The 26970-nt window shown below is 40.4% G+C and overlaps 8 protein-coding genes across 12 annotated transcripts; 3 read left to right on the forward strand and 5 right to left on the reverse strand.

Annotated features, from left to right (window-relative positions):
* Positions 1-12: 12 nt before the first annotated feature.
* On the reverse strand, positions 13-1633 carry LOC132784766 (aurora kinase C). The gene is made up of 3 exons (XM_060790602.1): positions 1320-1633; positions 1041-1254; positions 13-979 (listed from the first exon to the last, which is right to left on the reverse strand). The coding sequence occupies exons 1-3, from the start codon at positions 1431-1433 to the stop codon at positions 159-161; spliced, it is 1149 nt and encodes a 382-aa protein (XP_060646585.1). The 5' UTR covers positions 1434-1633; the 3' UTR covers positions 13-158.
* Positions 1634-1856: 223 nt separating this feature from the next.
* Positions 1857-8095, forward strand: LOC132784762 (arginine/serine-rich protein PNISR). 2 transcript variants are annotated; one of them, XM_060790596.1, is made up of 9 exons: positions 1857-2584; positions 2644-2848; positions 3889-4033; positions 4198-4449; positions 4765-4867; positions 5276-5332; positions 5780-5922; positions 5987-6233; positions 6296-8095. In XM_060790596.1, exons 1-9 carry the CDS (start codon positions 1987-1989, stop codon positions 7105-7107), a joined length of 2562 nt encoding a protein of 853 aa, XP_060646579.1. In that variant the 5' UTR covers positions 1857-1986; the 3' UTR covers positions 7108-8095. The 2 variants fall into 2 exon arrangements, with proteins under 2 accessions (XP_060646579.1, XP_060646580.1); XM_060790597.1 differs by lacking the exon at positions 5276-5332.
* LOC132784763 (cerebellar degeneration-related protein 2-like) lies at positions 7273-10521 on the reverse strand. 2 transcript variants are annotated; one of them, XM_060790599.1, is made up of 2 exons: positions 10285-10521; positions 7273-10214 (listed from the first exon to the last, which is right to left on the reverse strand). In XM_060790599.1, exon 2 carries the CDS (start codon positions 10184-10186, stop codon positions 7748-7750), a length of 2439 nt encoding a protein of 812 aa, XP_060646582.1. In that variant the 5' UTR covers positions 10187-10214; positions 10285-10521; the 3' UTR covers positions 7273-7747. The 2 variants fall into 2 exon arrangements, with proteins under 2 accessions (XP_060646582.1, XP_060646581.1); XM_060790598.1 differs by having other exon boundaries at positions 7273-10232.
* A 661-nt stretch (positions 10522-11182) lies between these two features.
* LOC132786336 (zinc finger protein 699) lies at positions 11183-13387 on the reverse strand. Its single transcript, XM_060792843.1, has 2 exons — positions 13164-13387; positions 11183-13107 (listed from the first exon to the last, which is right to left on the reverse strand). Exons 1-2 carry the CDS (start codon positions 13341-13343, stop codon positions 11662-11664), a joined length of 1626 nt encoding a protein of 541 aa, XP_060648826.1. The 5' UTR covers positions 13344-13387; the 3' UTR covers positions 11183-11661.
* A 3198-nt stretch (positions 13388-16585) lies between these two features.
* LOC132785612 (ATPase family AAA domain-containing protein 3A homolog) lies at positions 16586-19064 on the reverse strand. The gene is made up of 5 exons (XM_060791766.1): positions 18594-19064; positions 17990-18464; positions 17107-17931; positions 16845-17043; positions 16586-16783 (listed from the first exon to the last, which is right to left on the reverse strand). Exons 1-5 carry the CDS (start codon positions 18796-18798, stop codon positions 16685-16687), a joined length of 1803 nt encoding a protein of 600 aa, XP_060647749.1. The 5' UTR covers positions 18799-19064; the 3' UTR covers positions 16586-16684.
* A 166-nt stretch (positions 19065-19230) lies between these two features.
* On the forward strand, positions 19231-21789 carry LOC132785611 (protein asunder). Of its 3 annotated transcripts, none has more exons than XR_009632333.1 (5): positions 19231-19852; positions 19910-20939; positions 21002-21298; positions 21369-21611; positions 21699-21789. XR_009632333.1 is itself a non-coding variant. In XM_060791765.1 (5 exons), exons 1-4 carry the CDS (start codon positions 19321-19323, stop codon positions 21556-21558), a joined length of 2049 nt encoding a protein of 682 aa, XP_060647748.1. In that variant the 5' UTR covers positions 19231-19320; the 3' UTR covers positions 21559-21567; positions 21699-21785. The 3 variants fall into 3 exon arrangements, 1 of the variants encoding a protein (XP_060647748.1); XR_009632334.1 differs by having other exon boundaries at positions 21669-21754; XM_060791765.1 differs by having other exon boundaries at positions 21369-21567; positions 21699-21785.
* Positions 21688-22600, forward strand: LOC132785616 (uncharacterized). Its single transcript, XM_060791791.1, has 2 exons — positions 21688-21846; positions 21901-22600. Exons 1-2 carry the CDS (start codon positions 21789-21791, stop codon positions 22488-22490), a joined length of 648 nt encoding a protein of 215 aa, XP_060647774.1. The 5' UTR covers positions 21688-21788; the 3' UTR covers positions 22491-22600.
* On the reverse strand, positions 22481-26774 carry LOC132785610 (nucleolar protein 6). Its single transcript, XM_060791764.1, is given in 8 exon segments — positions 22481-22959; positions 23022-23425; positions 23640-23670; positions 23672-24881; positions 24945-25055; positions 25171-26162; positions 26164-26589; positions 26660-26774. Coding segments are annotated over 7 exon segments (3519 nt in total). The 5' UTR covers positions 26551-26589; positions 26660-26774; the 3' UTR covers positions 22481-22575.
* Positions 26775-26970: the final 196 nt, after the last annotated feature.

A 26970-nucleotide genomic window follows, 5' to 3' on the forward strand; every position in this document is an offset into this window, starting at 1 on the left:
AACGAAATTGCATGAATGTTTATTACAAAAATTTTTGTGTTATTTAACGTAATGGATATTTAAATGCATAGTTATATTATAAGAAAATTAAACAAAATAATTCACACAAACTGATAATGAAAGTCGAACAGATTAATTAATTCACTAATAGCTATAAATTATTGTGCGTGTGTCGCGATCCATGGGTGTAAAATAACCTGATCCAGAGGCAGACGATGTTGGGGATTTAAAACCAACAGCTTTGATATCAAATGAGTCGCTGCTTTCGAAACATGTTCCGGCAATTTGTAATCCACCTTGAGTATCTTCTTGTATGTCTCCTCATAGTTTTTCGAAAAGAACGGCGCTTGACCAACGAGCAACTCGAAGCATAGTACTCCCAAGCTCCATAGATCAACCTTTTTAGTATGTGGCTTGTTAAGAACCATTTCTGGAGGCAAATAATCAACAGTACCACAAAGTGTCATGCGCATTGAGTTCGGCTCGTGAACTGACCAGCCAAAATCTGCAATTTTGAGCACACCTTTATGTCCTAAGAGCAGATTCTCCGGTTTAATATCTCGATGTATAATATCGCGTTCGTGTAAATACAAAAGAGCCGAGCAAAGAGCCTTGATATAAGTGGCCGACTGGCGATCATCGAAACGTTTCAATGGCTGTGCTTGCAGTGCACTGAAGAGTGTTCCTTGCGGGGCATACTCCAGAATCAAATAAATTCGGGCATCGTCATGGAAGTATGCATATAAACGTAAAATATGTGGATGACGGAGATGCGATTGAATTTCAATCTCGCGGCGCACCTGATGCTCCACATTTGTTTCGCCAATTTGACGCTTGAACAGTACTTTGAGGGCAACCACAAATTGTGATTCTTTTTCGCGTGCCAAATAAACGTTGCCAAATTTACCACGACCCAGCTGCCGCCCAATGTCAAAATTGCTCAATGCCCATATTTTTTTTGGCTTGGTATTTGCTGGTTCTGTTGATACGATTCTTCAACTTCAAATATTTCTAATAAAATCGAAAATTCAGGAACTTACCAGTCTTTTCATTATTAGTACTATTGGTTTGGGGCTGACCGGGGTTTTCAGATTTGACCAAGCCACTGTCAGCTTTTGTTGAAGTTGTCGCTGCAGATGACGACGCTGCCAGTGTCTGTGGTGGCTTTTGTTGTCCTGTTGCGGCTGCGCCTACGGTACTTTTACTGCTGCTGCTTGTGGTTCGATTCACAGGGGTCACATTTTCAAGTGCCAACTAAGCATTTTTACAAAACCACATTAAAAGAATATCAAAAATGTAATTAACCATTTAGTACAAACCTTCTTTGCCAACAATTGCTTCCTTTGCATTGCAATTGCAGCGACCGCAGATGAAGCGCCCAACGCTGGCTTAGCCATAGCATTTTCTTTGGAACGTAACACATTGTGTGACATTTTAGTTTCTATCGATTTAAAAACGTATCAAACAAGCAATGATTTTATAGACTGAAAGTCCTAGATTCCTTCTGCGTTCTGTATGAAAATAAAATGCCGTTCGTTTGAATTGGGAACTGGAAGAAGCGCGTGTATTAGTCACCCAGTGAATGCCGATAACAATTTACGATAACGTTATATGGTGAATAGCAATGTGAAATTTAAGTCGGTAAAATCTTAGAAAAAGTTGCTAAGAAAATAAATTAAATATTACATAATTTATTTGATGTACTTACTGATACTGAATACAAATTATATATAAGCACAACTTGCTTACTATGTGGTAATTTTAATAATACATTACTTAAGGTAACGGGTATTAACGAATTTCCGATAATGCCTATTTGATAATCTGTTATCGACACATTGTTATGTGTTATTGCTGCAATGCGACTGTCAGTCTGTGTAGAGCAAGAAAATGGCGTAGATGACGGAAAATCGTTTTTAGAGATTATTGTGTAGATTACTTAAACAACCAGCAGTGTAGTGAAAATCATAATAATAACAAGGAAACATGTTTCCAAATGGCAACACTAATGCAGACCTGGACTTCAACAAGCACAATCAATATATAGCGCAACCACCGCATTTTCTGCCTGCACTTGGAACACCAATTACAATGCCTGGCCCGGGTTCCGGCCCTGGTACTGGGGTTGCAGTTGGAGTTGGAGTTAGATCAGCTGCTCCTGTTATGCCACTGAACATGCAGGGCTGCATTGACTGGGCCCAATTGGCCCAGCAATGGATACATATGCGGGACTCGACTCCTGCACCGCCTCCTCTAGCTAATTTTAGCATTAACATGGCGATTGCACCTCCTCCACCGATCATAAGCAATGCCCCTGAATACCACCACCACAACCACTTAGAACTACGACAGCCTCATCACCAACATCAGCAGCAACAGCCTAAAGCGCAAGCACGCTATGTGGAGCATGGCGAAGCGGAAATGGATATGGATATGGATGAAGAAGAAAATGTAAGTAGTGGACGGGCAGTTAATGGTGTAGGAACTCTGCCCCCACCTCCGCCTCCTTCCCTGGCCACACCATCTCAGTGGATTGATGGAAACTCGGCTAATGTGCCTATAACAGTTGCACCAAGTGATACAGGTGAGATCGTCTAAGACCTCAAATTTAAATTGACGAGTGAAGTCAATTACCATTTGAAGGCGGAGCTGGCACTCAACAATGGACTACATGGCAATCGTCTCGAGGCAATTCCACATCTCATATTCCATCGCTTTTGAAGCTTAACGTCTGCAATCCAAATGAGTCGCACCATTTTATGCAAACACAACAAACACAGCAGAGTAGTGATAATAGTGGCAGCGATATCGACGCAAATAAGCGTAAAATGTTGCCTGCATGGATTCGGTAAGATTTAAACTATAATCTATAAAAGTTAGAGTATCTCTCGATAACCATAATACAGAAAGTATGTAGGTAACAGCAATTTGTAAAAGTTTTACCTATACTAAATCTGTTAACTGACATATAACCTTTTTAACAAGTAATTAAGCTTTTCATACAATTTTTACATATGAATAGAAAATAGAGAATTTAAATTAATATATCCAAGAATTTTCATATAACAATTATATGCATAAATTGCATTGAAATTTTTGTAGTATTCTTTCTGAAAGAACATTTCCACTAAATCTAAAAATAACAAGGAAAAAAGCTACACTGTGATGAGATACCCGCTTCCCGTTTTGAAGAAAATCAAAACTGCGGTATTAAGTTTAAAATATACCAATTTAATGTACCGCAGGCGTTTTTGCCTATATAAAATTATTTCTTTAATAGCTTCGACAATTTGTATCTGATAAAATTTTCAGGAGTCATTATGACAAAAGTTATTATTGTATATAACAAAATGCAAGACTCTAGCTTAAAAATCGATTTGATGGAGCGAAAGTGGTAAAAATTTGAAACAAACTTGAAACTTGCAAGTGTTGTCGAAAAAAAATTATATCTGTTCAAGAATATATATGCTTTATGGGGTCGAAAATATCTTCTTCTGCCTGTTACATACATTTCCTGCCAGCACAAACTTACCCTGTGTGTAGCGGGTATACAAATTAAACGGAGAATTAAATTATAGCAGTATTTGCAACATTCATGATGACCTAAAAAATTTTATATTTTTGGTCACGTTTTCAAAATGTTGTTTTCTATTAATAATTGAAATGGTGATAAAATGCATTAAAATCATAAATATGCTTCTAATTTTAGTTGTACATAGTTCCATAGATCCATTTAAGGACGTACGAATGTCTAGTTCTCAATACATTTATTTATAAATTATGGTTATTACTTTAGATTGCCATTAACAAATCTTCGCTTATAAATTTATTAAAATTGTAATCGGCAAATGTAATGTAATGTAATACCCAAACATGATTTTATTGCAGTGAGGGCCTCGAGAAAATGGAGCGCGAAAAGCAACGTCATCAGGAGCGGCAGCTGCCCGCAACTCCGGAAAATGAGTCGTCGGTTATCAATGTTAAGCAAGTATCAAGCAAAACACTAACAACACCTGTTAATCTATTAAACGTGGTAAGTAGATTAGTGCGATATTGGTTGCATAAAGTAGAACAAAATTATTCGACTTGTGCAATTGCCAAGTGCAACAAATTGTTAAATTGGTTGCTCAAAAGCACACGAGTGTACATTGTAATGATTCGAACGCCTATTAATTAACATGAGAACTTGAAATTCAGGCCAGCGACAGTGAAGATTCAATTGCTGCTCCTGAGGAGGCAATGGCTCAACTAATAGGTAATGATGTATTATGTAAGACCAATAACAGAAGTGATGAAGAGAAAGACAATGAGGAAAAGGATGAGAAGCTGCCACAGTCAATACAGCAAGATGCAGGCGGCCATCAACATAATGCAACGACAGTAACAAGGGCAGCCAATGCTGAAGCTGCATTAAGTGGTAAAAACTACGAAGAAAGACTTGCAGATTTGGTAGGCATCACAGTTGTTATACAAGATGTGCTAACCCAGGCAATGAAACCTATTTAACCAGCAATATTACTTACCGAAACTGTTTCCATGATCAGTGGAAAATATACCTTGTTACTTTTCAAGTAAATTATATTGAAAATCTGAATTGAATTAAGAAAAAAATAATTCAAATTATCTTGCCATGTAAATCTTATATGAGATGTACTTTTTCAACGAAAGTGAACTGTTAATGGTTGGTTTCATTGTCTGGCGCCTCTTTGTTATTGACAGGCATTTAAAATAGCCCAAACCAATCTATCAAAAACCAATCTATAGATGCTTGTTGTGCGTCGCACACTTACCGAAATACTGCTGGAAACAACCAATGAAGAGATTGCGGCTATTGCATCTGAAACAATCAAAGCGCATCGCGCGAAAGGTACATTTTGATACTTGTAGAACATTAAGCTTGTTGCCAAAGATTTTTTACAGCAAACAAAAATAGAGTTAGTGCATTTTCATGTGTGTAAGTACTAGACCAGTATGCGTGTGCCTCAAAAGCCATTGTGATAAAACGATCAAGTAAATTAAGTTAAATTTAATCCTCGGCATCGGAATAACATACGTTTTTGGAATTGTTTCCCGAAGGAAGTCTTACGTTTGGCTGCGTTTTTTGCGTTTAGTTACGAAAGTTATACACATACATACATATATATAGTGTGTTTGTTTTATTTTTTTTTCTTAATTTTAAGTCATTCCTTATACTTGAAACAAAAAACAAACAATGAAATCACTTGCTGAATATTCTTTATATAATCATAATATATATGTGTATGTAAATTAAAAGCGTCATCAGCCCAAGTGATTCGCAAAAGCGCCTTGTCCTCAATTACCGGCAACTTGGGTAAGTAACAAATTCCAAATTATTTTTTAAGTTCTCTTGAACACATTTGTTTAATAGGTAGTCTGAGTTTTGCTTGCCCTATACAAACACTCTCTATTACCTATATACCCCTGCTATTAAGTATTTTATTGATATTTCGTACACCATGAACGGGATTGGTTAACTTGTGCAAATTTTGCTTGAACCTTAATCAAAAAAGTTTAAAATAATAATATAAGTCAAGAAGTTAAATCGCTTCTTGGCCCAGCTAATGGTGGTTTAACCTTATGGAACCCATCTTTTGCTACTCTATCTCTTTTTCTTTTAAAAATTCAACCCTAAAAACGAAAATATTTTGATATATAAATATATGGATAAATATATATTCCCCCCTAAATAAGAAAACATGCGCCTATTTCAATATTCGACTGGCAGCAACAATTAGCACTTGATTGATTTGAATTATAGGTTTAGCTGCTTACGGAGATTCTTCAAGCGACAGTGATGAGGACGATAATTCCGACTATGATGGTGGTCAAGTCGAACACGGGTTTGACTCAGCCACCAAAGAAGTTAGCAAAAGCACCGAGCTAACCGCGGACGAGCTAAAGGTAAGCCCATAACAATATACGTGTTAATGCCAAATATTAATTATTTTGTTAACGCATTCGCTAGGCAAGAATACGCAAAAGTAAGCGTGCATTTGAAAAGGTCATTGATGACATCGAGGAGCGTGTGTCGCTGCAGGAACAAATGGATGAACAAAAGTTACAATATCATCGCAAGTTAGAATTGGAGCGCGCTGAGGCTGACAGTGAGCAGCGACCTTCAATCAGTAGGGCAGAGTCGCCAAAAGGCGAATTCAAAACAACATCAACAAAATCGACGACGGTTTCACATGAAAAGTCGCATCACTTAAATAGTATGTTTGATATTATTGAATTTAAAAAAACAAAATTCTAAACGCAAATTCCACAATTAAAGGTAAGCGACTCAGTCGCAAGGAAAGAACGACGCGTTTCAGCGACAATAAGGACGGCAAACAGGCTCCAAGCTATGCTAGCCAAGTGGCAACAGTTATTGCCTCAGCGCAGAGCACTATAGCAGCCCATAAGCTGCGTCCTGTACCCAATCCGGCTACCAATTTGTTGCAGATTCCCGAATCAATGGCCAGCATGCTTAGTGCTGCAGACAAGGCACTCGATAAAGCACACAAAACCACAAAGAAGTCGAAGGCCAGACGTCAGTCGTCATCATCATCATCTTCCTCCAGCAGCAGCGGTGACAGTACCAGTAATAGTTCAAGCGGTGACAGTAGCACGAGTAGTAGCAATAGTACCAAATCGTCCAGTAATACAGATGTCAGTGCTTCTGCTAAAAAGCACGGCTGCAGCAATCGGCGACGAAGCAGAGATAACAGCAAACGCAAACAACGAAGCGATGCGAGTCTTGATCACAAAACTCGCAGCAGCAGTATTCGATACTCTTATAGTCGACATCATAACAGTCGTGAAACCGAACGTAATCGCGAGCGAGATCGCGATCGCGAAAGAGACCGCGATCGACATTATAATCAACGACGTCATCGTCGACAACGGAATTCGAGCAATTCTGGGGAAGAGGATGGCAATGACTATCGACGCAGTTCTCGACACAGTAGTAGTCGTAGCCACCACAGCAGCAGCTATGGCAAGCATCGGGAGAGAACCCGATCGCGCTCCAAATCACGCAGCACGCACATTTCCCACTCGTCCGCCTCCTCATTAAATTCACACCAACAGCGTAAACGCCATTAAAATTATTACATTTATGTAGTCTTCTATTTACGATTAATCAGTTTTAGTACTGACTCGAAAATATATAAATTTACAACAAATAGTCTATGTAATAATGTATTCAATGAATGGCGGATTCTATTACTTTCCCCTAAGCAAGGTCTGCGACAATAGAGAAATCGTGAATTATACAAAAGATTTGGGCGATGCGTGTTGATTCAGTTATATTAGACTTGGCACACATGCTTATTTATTAAATATTTTGAAGAACATACATATATTAATATTTATTTAGTTAGTAGCGAGCATATTAAATTACAAGTAAAACTTTCGGTTATTAGGTAGATGCTGGAGAAATGTCCAATATAAAAAAATATCCTTTTAAGGTGTTGCTACAGTAAGCAAAGGAATGCAAGTCTTGCGTATATCTAACTTAAAGGAAACCAAAATACAATTGTACAAAAACGGTCAAGTACGAAAACGACATACTAAAAATATAAAAAATCTAATGTTAATTCCAGACGAAGCCAACAATATTAACATTTAAATTTGTAACGTATTCGAAGAACTGAGAAAGCATTCCATTAACTCTAGCAATTAGATTTGACAGATCTTGATTAGAGATTTTGGTTAAAGATTAAAGAAGTGTTAAAATCCATTTTTATCGTCGGTTACTTTGAGTTTTGTTCTGATTCCAACGCGACTGTTGCATACGCTGCACACGCATGGGTTGACTTTGATGTTCACAGGCATCAGCACGACGCAATACCTCGGCGTAAGACAGATCGAGCCTCTTCAGTTTGTGGAACTCCTGCGATACAGTGTTTGGATGGAATTCAACACCATTGAGCTCAATAACGCGTCCTGTGCGCCTTGTACGCGATGCGTTCATATTGCGGTTATAGATGATCATCGGCGAGCCGTTCCATTCGGTGCCGGTACCGTTGCCGGATCGATCCGATGGTCGTCGGCGGCCATTGACGAGCTCGGTTGACAACATTTCTGGGGGGATTGGCACAAAATCTTTACGTGTACGTCGAGCATTATGGTGTGGGGATGGATGTGCCAATGGGGATGGTTGTGCAAGTGGCGACTCGACGCGAACAGCTTGGCCGGTTAGGCCACGATTTTTGCGTCGATTCTTCTTCTTTATGCCCACGGCAACAGTCAAGAATTCGAGAGGTTCGCGTTTGACTGGCGTAAGGACACGACCATTCTCTTCGATTTGCTTAAGGTCACCCAGCTGGGCAACAGATGCAGAGTTGATCTGAGGCAACCTATTCTCTTGAGTCTTGCATTCGTTGATATGCTTTTTGGCCGTTCTACGCTCCAATTTGGTCACACACTCGGACATTGCAAATGACTGATCAGAAACTACAGATGATATAATACTGCGTGTATCGTCGCCGAAATCCACAGAGAACTCATCGCCAGCCGGCCTTATCGTTGTTACAGTTTCCAAACCATTTGTTTGTGTGCCTTCCGCAGTATCCATTAACTTGGATTTGTCAGCGTCCTCTTTGTTATCGGCGGCTTTTTTCAATACACCAAAGATCTCTTTGAATAGTTCTCGGTACTCGGGACGACTCTGGAAATGTGCATCAACTGGACTGACGTCATCATAAATACTTAGTTTGCATTCTTCGCCATTGCTGATGGAGCACAAAAAGTAGCCAGGGCGCTCATCCGTCTGTGTGTGCTTATTGCATGTCTCTTCCGAAAAGCCTGAGGAGGAGGTTTCCGCCTCCGAGAACTCGGTGGACGTACGACCACGAGCAGTATTTGATTCCTTGACACTCTGAATGCATGTTTCTTGGTTTCCTGGTGTTGCTGTCACCGTCGCCATCGACTGATGTTCCTTGGAGAGTTGCTCTCCATTCTGGCGCACATTCGATGTACGCTGCACTTCCAAAAGAGCCTCATACTTTTCGACCAAGTCACGGTATGGATTAGGACTGCCTTCATTGTTGAGATTTAGCAATTTGTTGGCGTCATGCTTGGTTGCGGATTCAACGCTTATGTTATTGGCCAACTGCGCACTATACTCGCTGCCAAGCAGACTCTGTTCGTCATCTTCGGCGACGCCGCCTTCTGTCGGTGCCACCGAGGATTGTCCATCCAGATTCGAAGCCTGTTCCTGCTCATCCATTGCTCGCAAGCAACGACTGCACATCTGACCTTGTCGCACGTCATCCAAGAGTGAAAACTCATCGTGCATGGACATCATTTCCTCATTTGTGCTTGTGATGGCAATACGGCTTTGTAGCGTTTGGTTCTCTTGTATGATAGACACCAACTGCTCCTCGAGTTCACAGCAACGCTGCTTCTCCGCCAAGAAGTCACGTCGTGTGGACTCCAGATCTGTTATCAACGTGAAGAGTTCTTCATTGTCTTCACCTTTGATGGCAGCAGCAGCGGCAGCGGAGGCAACTTCATCGATCTCCTTTGAATGTGATGAGACTACTTCGCTAAGTGACATTGAGCCATCGTGGATCTCAGTGAGGCCCGTTGAATTCGCGTTGGCAGCGCCTACGAAGGCGCAATTGTCTATGGGAGTGGCATTCAAGTCAGGGCCCTCACGCTCAATGCCAGACCATTGCTTTGGTAAGAAGATCTGCTCTGTCATAGCGACTATACGTTGCTGCTGCAATGGCTTTTCATTCTTACGTCGTTCCGCGTTAAGCATTTGACGCGCCTCCTCCAGCTGCTGGGTGATTTCCTCGCAACGCGCCTCCAGGGACTCAATGTTGGCGCCGAGAGACTTGATTTGCTTCTTGTCTCGTGACTTCTCCAATGTCAATCGATGGTTGCTACGCTCCAAGTCCTGTATGCCCACCTCCAGCTGCTCGTAGACCTTTAGACGTGTGTCATTTACCTCAGTCATGGCATTGATTTGTTTCCGCAGATGCACGATCTCGCGCTGCTGCTCTTCGTTCTTGTGCTTGTACTCCTTGAGCGAGATCTCCAGTTCTTTGTTCACTTCGAGCAGCGTTTTGCCCAGCTCGGCGGCCAATTGCAAGTCATTACGCATGAATTGTTTGTCCACATCTGGCTCCGGTTCGCAGGTTTGCCTCCCATCATCGAGCTTACTGCCGTCCATTTTGGTGTCGGCTCTTCACCTTGAGCTTCTGTTAATAGTGAAAAGTCTGATTGACAATTGATTAACTCTTAACACATGCTTATTGATTTTTGCCTTACAATTTTTTTTTTGCTGCTTGAGCGAGCGCTTACTTTTCAAGTTTACATACACACTTACGCACACACATACATATATTTTGCTGGTTTCTTTTCGTTATAAATTTATATCTTATGTATTATGTCACTCCAATTTTAGTTTGCCCAAATTAATTGCATAAGCTAACTACGCCGAAAGTTTCGCGTTATGATCTCCTATGCTTTCAACGCAAAACGAATCGAAACGCAAGTGCATGTGCAGTGCAACCCTAAAGTTAAGGCAGAAAACCTACCCTTTGTATGTACATACATATGTATGTACATATGATATGTTATGTAGCTGTAATCATCATTCACATAGACAGGGTCGTTTGTGCTTTTGTTTGTGTCTTGCCTTTATCATTCTATATTTGAGTCAAGTTTAATGCAAATCAATATTTAAAAATTGCGGTTTATTTTTTTACTTTTATCCAAATAAACAATTTTATTCACCACTAATTTCTCAGTTAATGAGAAAATATGTTTATATATTAATTAGATGGAAACACAAAACACAATAAATACTAATTAAGTTGAAACTGCTTAACATGAGAAAACTTAAAAAAATAATCCTCATACAATTTAATAAAATATGGTGGAATTAGATATATAGCTAAAATTATAAATACGATTTTATGCTTTTTTCACAAAAAAACAAAATAATAACTAATCTTTATTTTTCTTACAAAAGTTTATCTATATATGTATATATTTATTACTTTAGTATTTTTAACAAAAATACTTTTATTGAAAATATTTAGCCTTATAAAGATCCAAATCAAACAGTTCTGTCGAAAAACTGGAATATATATATATATATATATATAAAAAACAAAGAAATAAAAAAGCATGTAATGAATAAGTATTTTAGAATTTCTTCGAAAAAAACTGAAAAGCTAAACTATTATCGTGTATCGTTGGTTTAGGTAATTATGTATGTACATGCATATATATTAATATTTGTTTACTGTTCATTTAAGCACATTGCATTAATTGTATTTGTGTATAATTATTTTATTTGTAATCATCTATGTATGTTTAAATGAAAAATATTACATTACACAATCTCAACCCCGATTGCAGAACTATGTATGTAACTCGCTCTTTGAGCCCTCAAACATATGTTTGATATAACATGTATTATCTCTATGATTTTAAAAAATTTTAATTATATTTTAGTTTTATAAATAAATTATATGTAAATAAACCGAAATTATGCATAGGCGAATAAAAATAAAATATATGCATACTCATATGTATATGTACATGAATTAGACAGTGAATTTATAATTAAAACATTAAAAATATACATATGTACATATGTATATAATATTTATGTTTTCAAACAATTCAAATTGCAACTTAGACTTCATTATTATTATCTGATTTTGAGTGCTGCTGTTGCTTGTATTTTTGCTCATATGGATCCCCATAGTTGACCTTAGCTCGCTCGTAGTGAGCCATTTTATTGCGATGAATTGTGAGCAGGGCGCCGCTCTTAAAGTTATCGCCACAGACACCACATGTGTAAGGCCGCAGCATTATTGGCAATGTCGTTTTCTGCTCTCGCTGCAATCGTATGCGTTCAATATCCTCCGCACGTCGCTTGCTCACGCGACTATTCTCGTAAGGATCAGGATTGGGCTTGGCATTGGTATTAGCAATTTCATCGCCCTCAAAGTGGTGTTTCTGATTGCGATGGATGTTCAAAAGTGAGCCGCAAACAAAGCTTTTGTCACAAACGCCACAGATGTATGGCCGCTCTCCCGTGTGCCGGCGCATATGAATCTTAAGATCATTGGACTGCACAAAGCTTTTCTCACATCTGTCGCAGGCATAAGGACGCTGCCCAGTATGAAGTCGCATGTGTCGAGCCAGTTTGTTCTGCGAAATGAACTTCTTGGCGCATATCTTGCATTCACTTGGTCGTTCACCCGTGTGCTGGCGTTTGTGCAAACTTAGATCCTGACTGCGGGGAAATGCCTTCTCACACTGATCACATTTGTAGGGATTTTCGCCGGTGTGCCGTCGTATGTGTATCGTCAAACTGGACACGGGAAAACTAATGCCACAATGGGGACATTCTCGTCGCTTTACTGCGCGTTTTGGGGCCATTGAGTTTGACTCATCTTCGGAGATTTGACTGGTGGCTACGGCGTCGGGATGAAATGCTGTCATGTGTCGGCGCAGCGTATCTTGACGTTTAAAGATTCGGGGACAGTGTTCACATATCAGTGCTCCGCTGCTGCTGTGCTCTTTTGCCAGCTCCTGGGCGGCCATATCTGCCGACTGGCTGTGTGCCACAGCAAAATGCCTAACTAGCGACTTGTTCTTGGCAAAAATTCGCGGACAACTCGCACATTTATAGGTGTAGCTTTGTGAATGCGTCAAACGCATGCCAAGTTGTGACGGACGCTCTTCCTCTGGGTCAGCATTACAATTGATTTCTGCGCTCGAATCATTTTGTATAATATGCTGGACGAGATCATCGGGCTCAGTCTCCTCTGTAGCATTATTTGAAACCTCCTCGGATTGTTCCAATTCCACTTCATGCAATTCAATAATCGATTCACATTCATCCAAATGCAGCAGCTCTTCATCACTTGCGTGTTCAGGCACGTCTACTCCATCCACGTTCACGTCGGAGATAACAGCCATAGTGGACTGATCTTGTTCCAAGCTGTTGCATATTTCCTGTAAGGTTTGCTGTGATCTTTCCACTTCGCGAATAAATTCATAGGCGCTTATCAGACGACGTGTGCAACTTTGACACAGTTGAGTGGGCAGATTTGGTTCATTCCATATGCACTACAAGTAAAACACTGTTAATTATTCGCAGCTTAGAATTCACGTCAGTTGCTTACCTTCACATTAGAAACGTTTTCTAGCAATTGCCACAATTCCACATTCAAATCATTGTACTCGATTTCATCGCGAAGGCACAAAGTGGTCTCGTGAGATTGCAGACAAACACGGCATGTCTGAGCGTTTAAACTAATGTTGATATTGAAGGATGATGGAATCTCAGCTTCCACTATGTTCATTTTTGTCCAATCTTAGGAAGTAGTGTGACCGTATCACGAACGCTATAAAATACCATCTAGCGTGCCAATAAATACCATTTCGGTTCAATGGGATATATTTAATGTATTGTTCATTTTATTCGCTGTTTAGACTGAACTACAGCATTAAAATTTCCGTTAAGTAGAACCTTCCGCAGCATTATTCTTTAAGCGGCAGTGTGCATGAGAGGGACGGCTAATGGAGCCGCATCATTGAAATTAAGGCAATGATTCTGAAAATGTGGCCCTATTTTGATTAATATTTTTGTATACTTATTGAAAAAAGTGCGATATCGCTGGATATCAGCTGATTATTCCACATACAACATTTTGGCGCCTTGAAATTATTTAAAATTTTTTATCAATTCTTAAAAATAAATTAAATATGCCAAAAAAATTAAAGTAAATGGACAGAGGCATAAAGAAAATCGTCAAGGCGATCAATTTGATCATTTTGTAGAGGAATATAATCGTTGAATAATAAATAAAATTTCTATAAACTTATACTTTTTGAATGTCTTCCGTGTCGCCAAATTTAGAAAAACTGCTAATTTTGGGTTGATTTGTTTCTATGGCTTGTGAACTGCATCATTGAAGCAGATTCACTTGCTCTAAATAGAGTATTATGACTTCGATTTACAAATTTATTTTTTTTTAATTTATTAAGATGAGCAAAATTTTGAACGTGCGGAAAATTTCGAAACTTCCACAATTTTTAGAGTGTCCGAGTGTCCACCTTTATAACCCTAAATTTGGCAAGGAAATGGTAAAAACAACAATTTATGCTCACACCAACTTAACTGCCAATTAAATAAATTAAATTATTAAAAAAATCGCATTCATTGGCTATTTATATGGTAATAATATTATTACAACTAACATACATATTATTGCAACTTGGTTCCCAAATTTTTTGATTTTGAATTTTATATACATATGTATGTATAATCTTGCGACTCCACAATATTAAATAATTTTATTTCTCTTCACGAGAAAATACTCTTTCTTTTTCATTTTTTTTATTTTTTAATTATCCGTCTTTACTTTGTCGATATGAGTGTGAAATAATAGGTTGTCTATTGTTGCCAGTGCTGCCAATTTGGATTTTTTCCCGTCAAAAATGGCTTTTTTTGAAGGCTAAATGCGGGAAAAATTTGTGAATTGCGGTAATTGTGAAAAGCGGGAACTCTAGCTTTTTTAGAAATTTTGTTTGTTTTTTTGTTTTATTTTTTGTGTTGTTAACACAAAAGTACAAAATATGGAAAAGTGGCAGCTTTACGATAGTCACTTATAAACAATCCAGAAAATGTGTTGGCGTATCGATTGTTTTCTCGAAATACGCTAATTTCATCACTCGCTTAGTGTTTCCATTGCAATTTGATCAAGTGGGCCAACATCAGCAACACAAACAAATTTTGGTCTTTAAAGATTCTGGTGAAAACCGGAGATTTTTTGAGTTGGCAACTGTGGCCATCCAAATATTGTGTTTGCCCTGGTCATACGCGATTTCTGGCTATTTGCCAGGTTAACCTAATTAAATCCCAAATTAGGGAAGCATTCTAAGCATAAGGTAAAGTATTAATTTCAAGCAAAAGATATACTCTATTCATTTTTTGTAATATATAGAATCGGATTGTGACGGATGGGAAAATGCTGCGTCGACTATGAAGTGCCCATAAAATATCTGCAGATGATAGGCACTAATATGTCATACGCAAAAAAGACACACTAAGGAGATAACGATAAAATAATGCAAATCTTTATCTTTTAAATAGAAATGAACTTAATAAATTGTTAATTTTGAAGACATTTTTTTTCTTTTTTTTATACATTTGTTTTTAGCTTTTTTTTTGGGATTTTTTAATAATTTTTTGAGCTTTTTTCTCCATTCATTCCGTCAAAAACAGCTTTTTTTGCTGGTCAAAAGTTGGCAGCACTGATTGTTGCATGTGGAACTGCTGATTCAACATCCACATACAGTATCAAAGTATCGATACGCTTAAATTTTTTTTTATGCTGGGAACTGCGGAACGATATGCCGCAAAAATGTTGGAAATCCGTTTTTATACCCGCTACCCATAGGGTAGAAGGGTATTATAACTTTGTGCCGGCAGGAAATGTTTGTAACAGGTAGAAGGAGGCATCTCCGACCCTATAAAGTATATATATTCTTGATCAGCGTCAACAGCCAAGACGATCTAGCCATGTCCGTCCGTCCGTATGAAACACTGGATCTTAGAGACTATAAGAGATAGAGCTATAATTTTTTTTCGACAGCATTTGCTATGTTTGCACGCAGATCAAGTTTGTTTCAAATTTTTGCCACGCCCACTTCCGCCCCCCGCAAATCGAAAAAATCGAATAACAAGCGTAATTTTAAAGCTAGAGTTACGAATTTTGGTATATACAATAATTACTGTAGTAGTTATGATTCCTGAAAATTTGGTTGGATCAGATAAAAATTGTGGAAGTTATTAAAGAAATACTTTTGTATGGGCAAAAACGCCTACTTACTTAGTTGCTTTGGCCGACAATCTGGCACATTGTGCCCGTCTATGGTATATTTTGAATGGTGTACTATATCGATATACCAAACATACCATTTGGTATATTTTAGTATTTTTTTAAGTATTTTTGGTATATTTTGAAAATGATACCGCAATATTTTGCCTTTATTAAAAGTGGGTAGCGGGTATCTCACAGTCGAGCACACTCGACTGTAACTTTCTTACTTGTTTTTTTATGATATATAGATGTGCGCGAAAAAAACACTATTTCTCGCATTTGGGAACACCCCCTTTAATATAAAAATATTTCTTTAATATATTTTAAACTATTTATTTAAATCAATTCAAAAACAGTTTGTTATAATGAATATTCTGTATCTTGTATGGAAGAGGCCAAATTTTTGGAACTTATGATAATGCTAGCGAGAAGTTTAATATAAATCTCTCACAGTGCCTGCATTACCAATTGAACATTGCTCGGCGCAATTGACGTTCCATTTAAAAACTATTTCCAAAGCTTTAATTGCAAAATTAACAGCCTTTGAGCGCCGCCTTAGTACGATAAACAAGATGTACATGATGCAACGCTATATTACAATACAATTACCAGCAAGAAAAACTTAATTGTATCTATAATCCCTAGCAGTCTTGCAATAGTTTTGTACAATAGTAAATGCATGTCTACACACATATTGTATATACACACTGAAAGATCGATTGATCAGAAAAGGTTTTGCGCGTTTTACTTAACATTAGTTCGATTAAATCTAAACAAATTTTGAATGCTTATCAACAGATAGATTCCGTAGGTCCAACTCACAAGTTATGGGAACTGAGCGTTAGTGGTGGTTTTAGGCCTTCTGCGCCCGTGATTGATTTGTGATCGGCACGCTCCTGGTCTGACAACCACGCCATCTGCAGGAAAAGAAATTAGTTTTTGAGAGGAATGTGAATGGTACCGTTTACAATCACTTACCTTCTGTTTATGCTGCTGGGCAGCATCATAACATCTGGCCAGCACCATTTTTTCAGTAAGCAAGCCATCTTCGGAAGCATAAACAGCTGCCTGCCATGAGACACCCAATTTGGATATTTCGCGTCCAGACATGCCTTCGCATAGAGCTGCCATTTTAGTGCACGTATTGCCATAGTCGAAGGTGTCCAGTTTAAAACGCCTGAAATTTTATCATGTTTACAGGTTGCCCTTATTTGTAAACGTTATGAAAAACACAACTTACTTTGCGCCAGATGCTGCTGGCTGCAGCACATATTTATCAAAGTACAGACGTAATAGGCGCTCACGTTCCTCAATGCCGGGTAAAGTGAACTCAACCATCTCATCCAAACGATCATTGATAGCATAATCAAATTGTTCGGGTGTATTTGAGGCTAAAACAAGCATAAACTTGGGATTCTGTTCGGATGTCCGGTATAGGAAAGCATTCAGTGCAGCTCGCAAATCTTCTGAAATCTTTTCCGATGACCGCTTTCGCAGAAATGCGTCTGCCTCGTCCACAAACAGTAACAAACCACGCCGCGAGGTGTGCGACCAGTCAAACACTTTGTGAATGGCCGTAACACCTTCCTTCCCCATGGGCGCCACATCACCGCCAGTCATAATGGCAAAGTCCATACCCGAATGCTCGGCCAGCTTTTTCGCAAACATCGTTTTACCCGTGCCGGGTGGTCCATGCATTAACACATTGCGATAAAGTCCCCGATTGATACGCGTATTTTTGGTTGCAATCGCAATGTCACGCAATCTTTCCTCAAGTTTTGGATTCAGGACAACGCCTTGAAGTGCATCTGCGGGCTTGGCGCGCAATCGTTTTATATAGTTTAATGGATGCTTAAGTGCATCCAAGAACGCAAATCGTGACGTTTCGCCCACCAGCGTTGGTTTTCCAATCCTTGCCTCGATGTAACGCGAAACAACGCCTGTTGCGCCCTTGGCACTGTACACGCCCAATGCCAGCAAAGACAAGCCCCCAGCAGCAGTCAAAACCTTATCCCAGTCAGTTAACATGGCTTCGGCACCAGCACCAATCACTGAACCAGCAGTTCTACAATTATAAGTGTCAATCTCTCAAATATGTTTGGTTAGCGGCCACAATTACTTACCGTATGCCCTCCAGGACAGTGGTACGATGCTCCTCCGCCTTGAGGCGAATTTTTTCCAGATTAATATCCCGATTTTCGCGATCCACACGAGCTTTAGCTCGCAGCTCATGTTCTAAGAGTTTTAGACGGTTCTTCTCCTTCATTTCGATTTCATGCTCAATGGTCTGGCGACGCATCGCCTCCTGACGCTGTACGCTTTCCTCCTGTTTACGCAAATTATCCTCTTGGACACGCTGTTGTTGCACCAGTTGATCTTCGTAGCGTTTACGCGACAGTTGATCTTGGTATTGGGCGCGTTGTTGCTGCTGTTTCGTCTCTTCGATAAGAGTCTTGCGCCGCTCTTCGTGATCGATGCGCTTCTGCTCCACCTTCGCTTGTTCAATATGCGCCTCGTACTCCTTGACCTTAGTGTTGTACTCCTGTTGTCTCGTGCTCTCCTGCATTTTCGACAATTCCAGTGCCTCCCGCGCATGTTCTGAAATCAGTCGGTTAGTTACACACACAAAAGCACAAAACACATGCATGTATACGGCAATTTCATGTTATGCAATGCGCACAACGAATGATGAAATATTAAAGTACTTGGACTTTTAGGGGTACTAACTTGAACGCTCTAGGGTCTTCGCTGCGTCTGCGGCACGCTCCAACGCTGAGGAATCAAACCTGTACGCTTCCATAGCCTTACGCTCGGCCTTGGTCAGCTGTGTGTCGCCTCCACGCTCACCGGCAGTTTTGCCCTCTGGATCGGCTCCATCTGCCCCACTGAACTCTGTTGGCTGCTGACGATTTCTACCCAATAACCACGACATTTCGATCTGTTATACGCACTGATACTGCTGACAGACACTCAAAACGTAATTTTGTCACAATTAACTCACGAAATATCGGAAAGAAAACAATTTATTAAATGAGCTTTTTCAAACCCACTCGCGACAACGTGATTCTAGTAGTGATGTAAGATATCCATCGATAAATATTTCTGTCTTTGCGATGATATTTATATCGATATGTCGATGAAATATAATCGATTGTTACAAAAAGTTTAATTTCATGCGCATTCAATTAAATAGTGTTTTTTTTATAATAAATTATATTATATATTATATTAAAGAGATTGTAAAACAATTTTTATGACTGATTTCTCCCATGATATTTTGACACTTAAATGCCTTATAGAAAGAAACTATTCCTACCTTGAATCACTGTGATCACAGGGTATTACATAGGTATCGCCCATCACTAGTGCAAGCTGCTACCAGCTGATGTAAACAAACCAATTTCTGTGTGGTATTTTTTCAACTGTTGCCGCTTTTTTAAATTTACTCTAAAAAATGTTTGAGCGCAATCAAAAAACTATATTCGTGTTAGATCATACGCGATATTTCAGTATATCTAGTGAGCAGTACATATCGATGGATTACTTAAAGGGCAAACCATTGCCCGAGACTTCGGCTGCAAGTGCCACAACACCAGTTGCCCAGACGCAGTTGAGTAAGAGCTTGTGGACATGTGCTGTGGAATCGTCCATTGAGTATTGCCGCATTGTTTGGGATCTTTTTCCGGGCAGAAAGCACGTGCGTTTCATTGTTTCTGACACAGCGGCGCACATTGTGAACACCTGGAGTCCAAGCACCCAGAATATGTCGCATGTGTCGAATGCCATGATGATGGTCAGTGTGCCATCTCGAAGCATACCACAATCCTCCGACTATTCTGTCATACATGGACTACGGGCTGCAATCGAGGCCTTGGCAGAGCCCACAGACGATCAAGTCCAAGCTGCTCAATCTGGTTGCACTAAGATATCAAATAAAGGACGCGTCATCTGTATTACCTCGGCTAGGGATAATACCAGTATGAAGAGTAAGTGATGTCTTGATTTGGGAATATGGTATTTATGATTTTCTTGGTTATTGCTAGGTTTGGAAGACATTTTCAATACAGTGCTGCTGCAGCAAAATGCGTTGGCCTCACCTCCCGGAAAGAAAGGTCTGCTAATAGATCATTGCCACTTGGTGATACTCAATATTGTACCATTGGGCATCGAATCATTAGTCACTAATCGTCAGTTGTTGGAAATTTCTCCACTATTGGATGTGGAGATACACACGGTTAACGCCCCCGATATATCCGATAAGCTGTTACACCTGATAATGGGACATTATGATCTGGCCAGCACCACAGTGACCAATATACCAATGAAGGAGGAACAGAACGCCAATTCGAGCGCCAATTACGACGTGGAAATATTGCATGAGCGTGCCGCGCACACTAAAGTGTGTGGACCGGATTTCACTCTTCCAACAAGCATAAAGGTGGGCACATCCTACGAAACGGTCACGCTAAAATGGTGCACACCTCGTGGATGTGGCTCTGCAGATCTGCAGCCCTGCGTCGGTCAATTCAATGTGACCCCCGTGGATGTTACTTCGCGTCCAAGCTCATGCCTAATTAACTTTCTGCTAAACGGTCGCTCGGTGTTGTTGGAGGTGCCACGAAAAACGGGCACAAAGACCACCAGCCATATGTTGTCCGCTCGTGGGGGTGAAATATTTGTGCACTCGCTTTCAATAGCACGTTCAACGATGGATGAAGCACCTTCAATTAGCGATGGACCTGGTGGACGTGTTGCAGATTATCGCATTGCTGAAATGGGCCAGTTACTCAAGATGTCACGTATGGTGCCGCTGAAGGCCAAGCCCAAAAGCAGAATCTCCCCTGGCGAGCATTTATGGCGACGCATGCCTCGATACTTTCCGAGAACTACCAACGTTACGATTCTTTTCAACTTGCAGCGGCAATTGGCGTGGCTGCCGCACTTCCTACATCTGCTGGTCAAGGAGGACATGGACAAGCAGGAGGAGGTGCGCTGCCAGCAGCACATCCATGAGTTGTACAAAAGTGCATCACGTGGTGAAATGCTGCCCTTTGGTAACACAAACAACATACGGTACGTGCTGTATTTAAATCTTCAGCGTCAATCTTTATTAACTCAAGCTTTTCTTGTCGCAGGCCGAAGGCAAGCAAAAGCAAGGATCAGTATCGACTTTTCTACAGAGAACTGGAACAATTAATTCAGCTCAATGCTCAGACGACTCACCACAAGAACTTGCTGGAGAGTCTGCAAAGTCTGCGTGCATCTTATGGCGATGTGACTAATAAATCTGAAGCGGGCGTCGCCCACTTGCGTTCGTACACTGAGTCACCACTTTCACCCGAACGCTTGGAGCCCAATAGCATAAGCAGCAGCAACGCGTCCAGTAGTCTTCTTAAGGCCAGCAAACGACGCATGTCCAGCTCGGGACAACGGTGCGAGAGTTAAATTACCATTGCCATACCATATTTATGTATAATATGATTTTTTTAAATTTATTTGTAGTTCACTTCTGGACATGATAAGCAATGCGGAACGAAATCAATCTAGCAAGCGATTGGATTTTTCGGGGCGTCTTTGTACACCATTGGGTCAGACAGCTAAGCTTTACCCTGATTTTGGAAACAAGGAGAAAGATGTGTTAACGCCTGGCTTACTATCGACAAACTTAAAAGACGAATCGATTCGCAGCTAAATTTAAAAAGTCTCTCAGATGTCCAGTTGACACGATTCAAAATATTTATTAAAGTATACATATAATAAATGATTAGTTATCAGAGATTTTATTATTTTGCAATCACTCAGAAGGCTCTGCTATTTTGTCTTTTTTCACAGTTGAAACAAACATCTCCATTTGTACGATTTTATTATGTTGGGATTCTGAAGTCAGTCTCTATTTTTAATGCAAAATTTTTTAGTTTAAATATGGCAAATAACACCAGAGTAATACAAGTCTTTGAGGAGGCTGCCCCTGCTGTGAACAGTGAGTTATATTAGTTATACTTCTGCTCATACTAATGACCAATACCGTTTTTAGTTCCTATAATCGTAGGCAACGAAATGTTTATGCTGACACAACAGGACGTTCGACGAGTAGAGGATACTCGATACATGTGCTGGAAACGTTGGACTCCTAACGAGCAGCTCAACTGCATTCCGACTCTGCAGCCGCCTAATGCCTACAATAGCACTACCATGACTACTGAGAGGCAAAACACTGTTCCTATGGATTTCATTGCCAACGTATCGAACCAACTGAGATGGTCAAAAACAAATGGCACCTCTGCAACGCTTCCCCTTACCTACAGCGTTGCAACATCAACCAATGCATACGATGACAAAGGAACTGATCCTATAGCAAAGCAACATTGCAGTTGCCAGACAAATCCGCAAACTTGTTCCAAGGCTTGCAATACGGAACCAGTTAAGAGTCATAATAAAACGTGTAAAAAGAATCACGGGAATGAAAGCTTCTCAGAGACAAGTTGCCAAACTATACAGGACACATTAATGAGAACGCCAAGCGAATCGCTTTTTTCAATGTCGGGTCAACCACATCATGAACGAAAAAAGTCCATGGTACCGCCCTATTTTGCGGTAAATGAAGAACACGAGAATCAGCGATAAAATAAAAATACAAATTCTATAATTGTATTTACAGTTCAATGTGTTTTGTTAAGTATTTAGTCGTATGTCCTAATTGCAATATATCTTAACATAAAGCACTAAGCAATTTACTTTTTAACAAGCGTTTCCTTGAACTTTTAGGTTGTATTTGAACCTTTTTCTTCTTTTTTGATGGTTTCCCGTTGACCTCGTTGAAGTAACGTTTGGGTTTGCTGTGCTCTCGTTGTCCACGCTTCAATTGTTCTGGAGTGGTTACTCGCAAATAAAAGTCCTTCAGCAGTAGTTTAAAATCTTCAATCAGCGTATCTCTGTCGACCTGAACTTTTCCACCAAAGCAGGGCGTGCATGCTTGCAACTCGTTGACTTTGAAGGGCTTTGGTGCGAATTCATTGGCGGGTCGCCATATAATAGCTAACTCCTTACCGCCGTGCGGATTGAAAAAGAATGCCGCATGCTCCGAGTAGGCCGCCTATAGAAATGGGAAGCGTGAGTACCAATAACAATTAGAGCATTATTTTGCATTTCGCTTACCCTCAATTGTTGTACTATCTGCGCTAACTGTTGACTGCCCGCTAGTGGCAAACGGAAATTGCGCTGACTTAAAGGTTCAAATGGTGAGCCAAAGTCAAAGCACAAAGTATTGGCAACCAGATCGGGTTTAAGCTGTATAACTAGATCGTATCCCTCGCTGGACGGTACAAATAGCTGTGCAGGCCGCACAAATGCCAGTCTCTCAGACAAGAGGCTCGACTCGATGAGTTGCAGGGCATGTCGAGCTAGCAGCGTTACTCGAGCCAGAACTGGCTTGTTGGGCAACTCATCACTAGTCCACAGTCGACCCGCATGCTTCTGATCGTACGCGGTGGCTAAGCATAGTGGAGGATAGCTCTGTCTTTCACTGCGATAGCTGTGCTCTAGATCGGTTACTTGTTGCTCTGCAATACAATTAAAAATGTAAGTGGCGATAATAAAAGTAATAAAATACGTTTTATATTCGTTATATGCAACATTTAAAAACTAAGTGCAATAAAATAGTAACACTTTTTTGGACCCTGACTCACTTAAGAAATTATTTTACGTGCTTTAGCGATCTGTTAATTATGTAAACCGTTGCATTTGAAATGTATTCGCATCTTTTGAAGATCTTACCTGCCCAGCTATTGTTGAAATTAAGCAAAAAACAGTTCGCCATTCCAGTCGGTGTGGGCAATCAACTGCAGGAAGCGAATAAATCCCGTCTGGGGCGATACAGTTGAGTGCGGCGACTGCCGTTGCTGGAAAAGATGTGCGACTAGCAACTCCGTTGCCATACTTGGCCACAAACCCTCGTCCAGCAGTTGGGCCGCTATCCATCGCTTTGCAATAAGCACTGTGGGTCCAAATGCACGATGGGATTGATGCAGAGCATGCAGAGCACCGTTTACTTTAGGCAGTATGTAATGCTGACGTTCTAGCGCACGACTCGCTGGATTGTCCACATAGGTGATGACGCCACGCTCTGTTTGCTGTTGTTTGAGCAACGCCAGTTCCTTGCTATGAGCCAACTGCAAGAGGAAACAATAACCTTGCTTCAACACCATCAAACCCTTTTCACAGAGCAGCCAGTGTAGTTTATACTGTGTCTCAAGCTGCTGCCCGATCTGTATGAGAAAGGCAGTCTTCAGGTTGCGTAATGCCGCCAACTCATTGGGCCACTTTCCACTCGGACCTAATTGGATAATGACGTCCAGCACCTGCGAAGCATGTATCCGTTCCGCTATTAAACGAGATTGTGGCAACGTGGGTTCTGGCTCGCAGTAACGGAAGACGGGTGAAATACCAGAAATCGATACAATTTCTAGGGGCAAATCGCCTAGATTGTGTAGCTGTCGTGCTAAAGCATCATAACAGTGAATGACAGGGGATGTTAGAGTCTCGGCATCCGTTTCTTGCTGAATCTTCAGTTTTGTTTGCAATTTCGCCACCTTGAAGGAAGGTGTCAACGAATATACGACATCCAGTTCACCGGCCACGTATTGCACATCGTTGGACTCTAGTTGCAGTTGATGCTCCAGCAGATGTAAAACTATTTGCTTGACAATCAAACGTTTTTGACTTGGAGCATCTGTCGCAGCTGCCCACACAACGGCCTCCGTTATGCTACCATCTTGAAAGCGGCGTAGATTCGATTTATCGCCCCAAAATTTGCGAAATTCGGCAGCACCATCGGGGTCCTGGTTGGTCGAAGGTCCCTTATCAAGCACTTCGTATGCATGTTCCGGATCCAATATGAGACCCAAGAGCAGGCTGCGACCAATCACTGGCGCTTTAGAGTCTACTGGCCATGGGCTAGATGACACTTCAAATGGCAAAATGGCGTGAACCCGTTGACCCAATCCCTTTTGCAGTAAGCTAAACCAAACAAAGAGTAATTCAATGTCTAATAGAATAAGGATAAGAATTAAGTTGACTTACTCTGTGAGTAGCTTGAGCAGCTGTGGATAAGCGCAGTTTGCATAATCATACTTAACGTGAGGTGGCACGTGTAGCTGGAGCAGCTGATCCACACTTGCTTCATTCGTTATTCTAAAAGGAAATATAGAAAATATGAATGCCAATAGGTTTTTAAGTCTTAAATTAATGAAGAAGTCAGTCATTTAGGACAACGAATTTTATATTTAAAAGATATACTTCTACTCACTTCAGAAAGTTGTCCATGCGCGAATAAAGCGGCGACTTTTGCATGAATATGTGCGAGAAACTATTAACTTTGATGTCATTCAGCAATTCCACTGCCAGTTTGGCCTCCATACAAACCGCCTTATACACAGCAAGTGGCAAGTTAGCGCATAGATTGAAGTACCCCGTCACATCCATGAAGCACACATCAAAGTATTTGGCTACAGTGCTTAACTGCAATTGCTGCGGCTGTTGCGGCGCCAACGTTATGCCTTGAGTCCAATTGCTGTTGGCCAACTGATTCCAAACTGTGCGGGCCACCTGGTAGCTGCTGCTCGATTGATGCAATAAACGGTTTTGCGACAAATACACAATGTACGCAGCCAAGATGTGAGCACTAAAACCACTGTAGCCTACATCCAGCTGGCGTTGTCGCAACCAAACCTTAAGCAACAACAAGCCTTCTTGGAAGTTACGTCTTCCCGTGAATGCGTTGAGGAGCAGAGTTTGATTCTGTGCCAGTGTAAGATCGAATAAAACATTGGCGTTGTAATGCTGGGTGGCTGGCAATGCTTCATTCGAGTTCTTCAGGCTTTTATCACCAAAGACTGAAGGCCGAACGTTGTTATTCCAGGGCACAAAGCGACTCAGTTGAAAGACAGTTGCGGGCGCCGTTATATACAGACGGAACATCACGTGGCTGCCCACCTTCGAGCCCGGCGTCATCTCTAGCACGGGTTTTAGAGGATTATTCGCATGGTAATTGTAGGCAAACTTATCCGCTGAAAATGCAGTGTTTTGCTTTAATTTGCTCGCCACGTATGCCAGATAAAGAGCGCGCTTTTGATCGTACACCAAGTTAAGATAATCATCTTTTTGGAAACAAGCAGCGGGCATTTCTAGAGCAACATCCACAACAATATTGGGACCCAGAAGAGTTTCAGTCGTTGCGGAACCAATGAATTTTGGCGGCGCTGATGGCGCAATGAATTGAAAGTTAAAAGATTTTTTTGTTGAGGTGCAGAGGGACCTCAAGCTGGCATTTGTCCAATAATCCGTCATCCAGTTCTTCCAATGCAGTCACAAGCGATTCTAGCCAGATGCTAATGAAACTGTTGTATTTGGGCTTAATTTGAATTTCATCAAGCATTTCTTTGACCTGCAGCTTGAACAAATTCGAATGAAACAGATTGCGCGTATCACTCAGCTCCTTAATTTCCTCCAATGTTGGTGGTTTCACACTTTCATTGTGTTTGGACTTTTTCTTTTTCGTATTCGACTCATCATTTGATTGAGGTACTTTTCGCTTCTTTGCTGCACTGTGGTCAGGCTCCTCCTTGAAACCATTATCGCTTAATACATCGTCAGAAATTGTATTTTCCATGTCGCTGTTTGAATCCATTATTTAAAGGTCAGTAGAATTATTATTTACTGCAGGAAGCTAACCGACAACTGTATTATTTAAAAGGTTCTTAGAGTTTTTATATTAAATAGGGAACAGGTGATCTTACCGATTTTTGTTTTAGTGTTTTAACTTTATGCATTTAAAATGTTGTATTAACACTTATAACTGAATAGTAGCAAACATACCCACGTGCTGTTTGCTTCTATTTAAAATACTAGTTCAATAGTTTGGTAGAAATTGGCCCTTTTTTTGTAAAAGTAATCGATAAGTTAGTCCTTTTCAAAATTTTATATATATACAAGTTGGTCAGCCTCAGAGCGTGTACGCGTACTATCGTATTAAAAATAAAACAAATATATCAGCGCCTATATCGTTTAACTATAAGGATTGCATTAAGCATTTGGTCGTATGCATTAT

This window comes from Drosophila nasuta, chromosome 2R, assembly GCF_023558535.2.
Source record: "Drosophila nasuta strain 15112-1781.00 chromosome 2R, ASM2355853v1, whole genome shotgun sequence".
In the NCBI taxonomy this organism is placed as follows: domain Eukaryota; kingdom Metazoa; phylum Arthropoda; class Insecta; order Diptera; family Drosophilidae; genus Drosophila; species Drosophila nasuta.

Bases quoted from the DNA above. Each gene is read 5' to 3' on its own strand.
- LOC132784766 (XM_060790602.1), bottom strand. From the start codon at position 1,433: ATGTCACACAATGTGTTACGTTCCAAAGAAAATGCTATGGCTAAGCCA. The intron at 1,255-1,319 runs GTTTGTACTAAA...AAAAATGCTTAG, and splicing joins AGCAATTGTTGGCAAAGAAG to TTGGCACTTGAAAATGTGAC. The intron at 980-1,040 runs GTAAGTTCCTGA...TCGTATCAACAG, and splicing joins TACTAATAATGAAAAGACTG to AACCAGCAAATACCAAGCCA.
- LOC132784762 (XM_060790596.1), top strand. From the start codon at position 1,987: ATGTTTCCAAATGGCAACACTAATGCAGACCTGGACTTCAACAAGCAC. The intron at 2,585-2,643 runs GTGAGATCGTCT...TACCATTTGAAG, and splicing joins AGTTGCACCAAGTGATACAG to GCGGAGCTGGCACTCAACAA. The intron at 4,868-5,275 runs GTACATTTTGAT...GTAAATTAAAAG, and splicing joins CAAAGCGCATCGCGCGAAAG to CGTCATCAGCCCAAGTGATT.
- LOC132784763 (XM_060790599.1), bottom strand. From the start codon at position 10,186: ATGGACGGCAGTAAGCTCGATGATGGGAGGCAAACCTGCGAACCGGAG.
- LOC132786336 (XM_060792843.1), bottom strand. From the start codon at position 13,343: ATGAACATAGTGGAAGCTGAGATTCCATCATCCTTCAATATCAACATT. The intron at 13,108-13,163 runs GTAAGCAACTGA...TTTTACTTGTAG, and splicing joins AAAACGTTTCTAATGTGAAG to TGCATATGGAATGAACCAAA.
- LOC132785612 (XM_060791766.1), bottom strand. From the start codon at position 18,798: ATGTCGTGGTTATTGGGTAGAAATCGTCAGCAGCCAACAGAGTTCAGT. The intron at 18,465-18,593 runs GTTAGTACCCCT...GACTGATTTCAG, and splicing joins GAAGACCCTAGAGCGTTCAA to AACATGCGCGGGAGGCACTG. The intron at 16,784-16,844 runs GTAAGTGATTGT...CTTTTCCTGCAG, and splicing joins CCCAGCAGCATAAACAGAAG to ATGGCGTGGTTGTCAGACCA.
- LOC132785611 (XM_060791765.1), top strand. From the start codon at position 19,321: ATGTTTGAGCGCAATCAAAAAACTATATTCGTGTTAGATCATACGCGA. The intron at 19,853-19,909 runs GTAAGTGATGTC...GGTTATTGCTAG, and splicing joins GGATAATACCAGTATGAAGA to GTTTGGAAGACATTTTCAAT. The intron at 20,940-21,001 runs GTACGTGCTGTA...TTCTTGTCGCAG, and splicing joins GGTAACACAAACAACATACG to GCCGAAGGCAAGCAAAAGCA.
- LOC132785616 (XM_060791791.1), top strand. From the start codon at position 21,789: ATGGCAAATAACACCAGAGTAATACAAGTCTTTGAGGAGGCTGCCCCT. The intron at 21,847-21,900 runs GTGAGTTATATT...TACCGTTTTTAG, and splicing joins GGCTGCCCCTGCTGTGAACA to TTCCTATAATCGTAGGCAAC.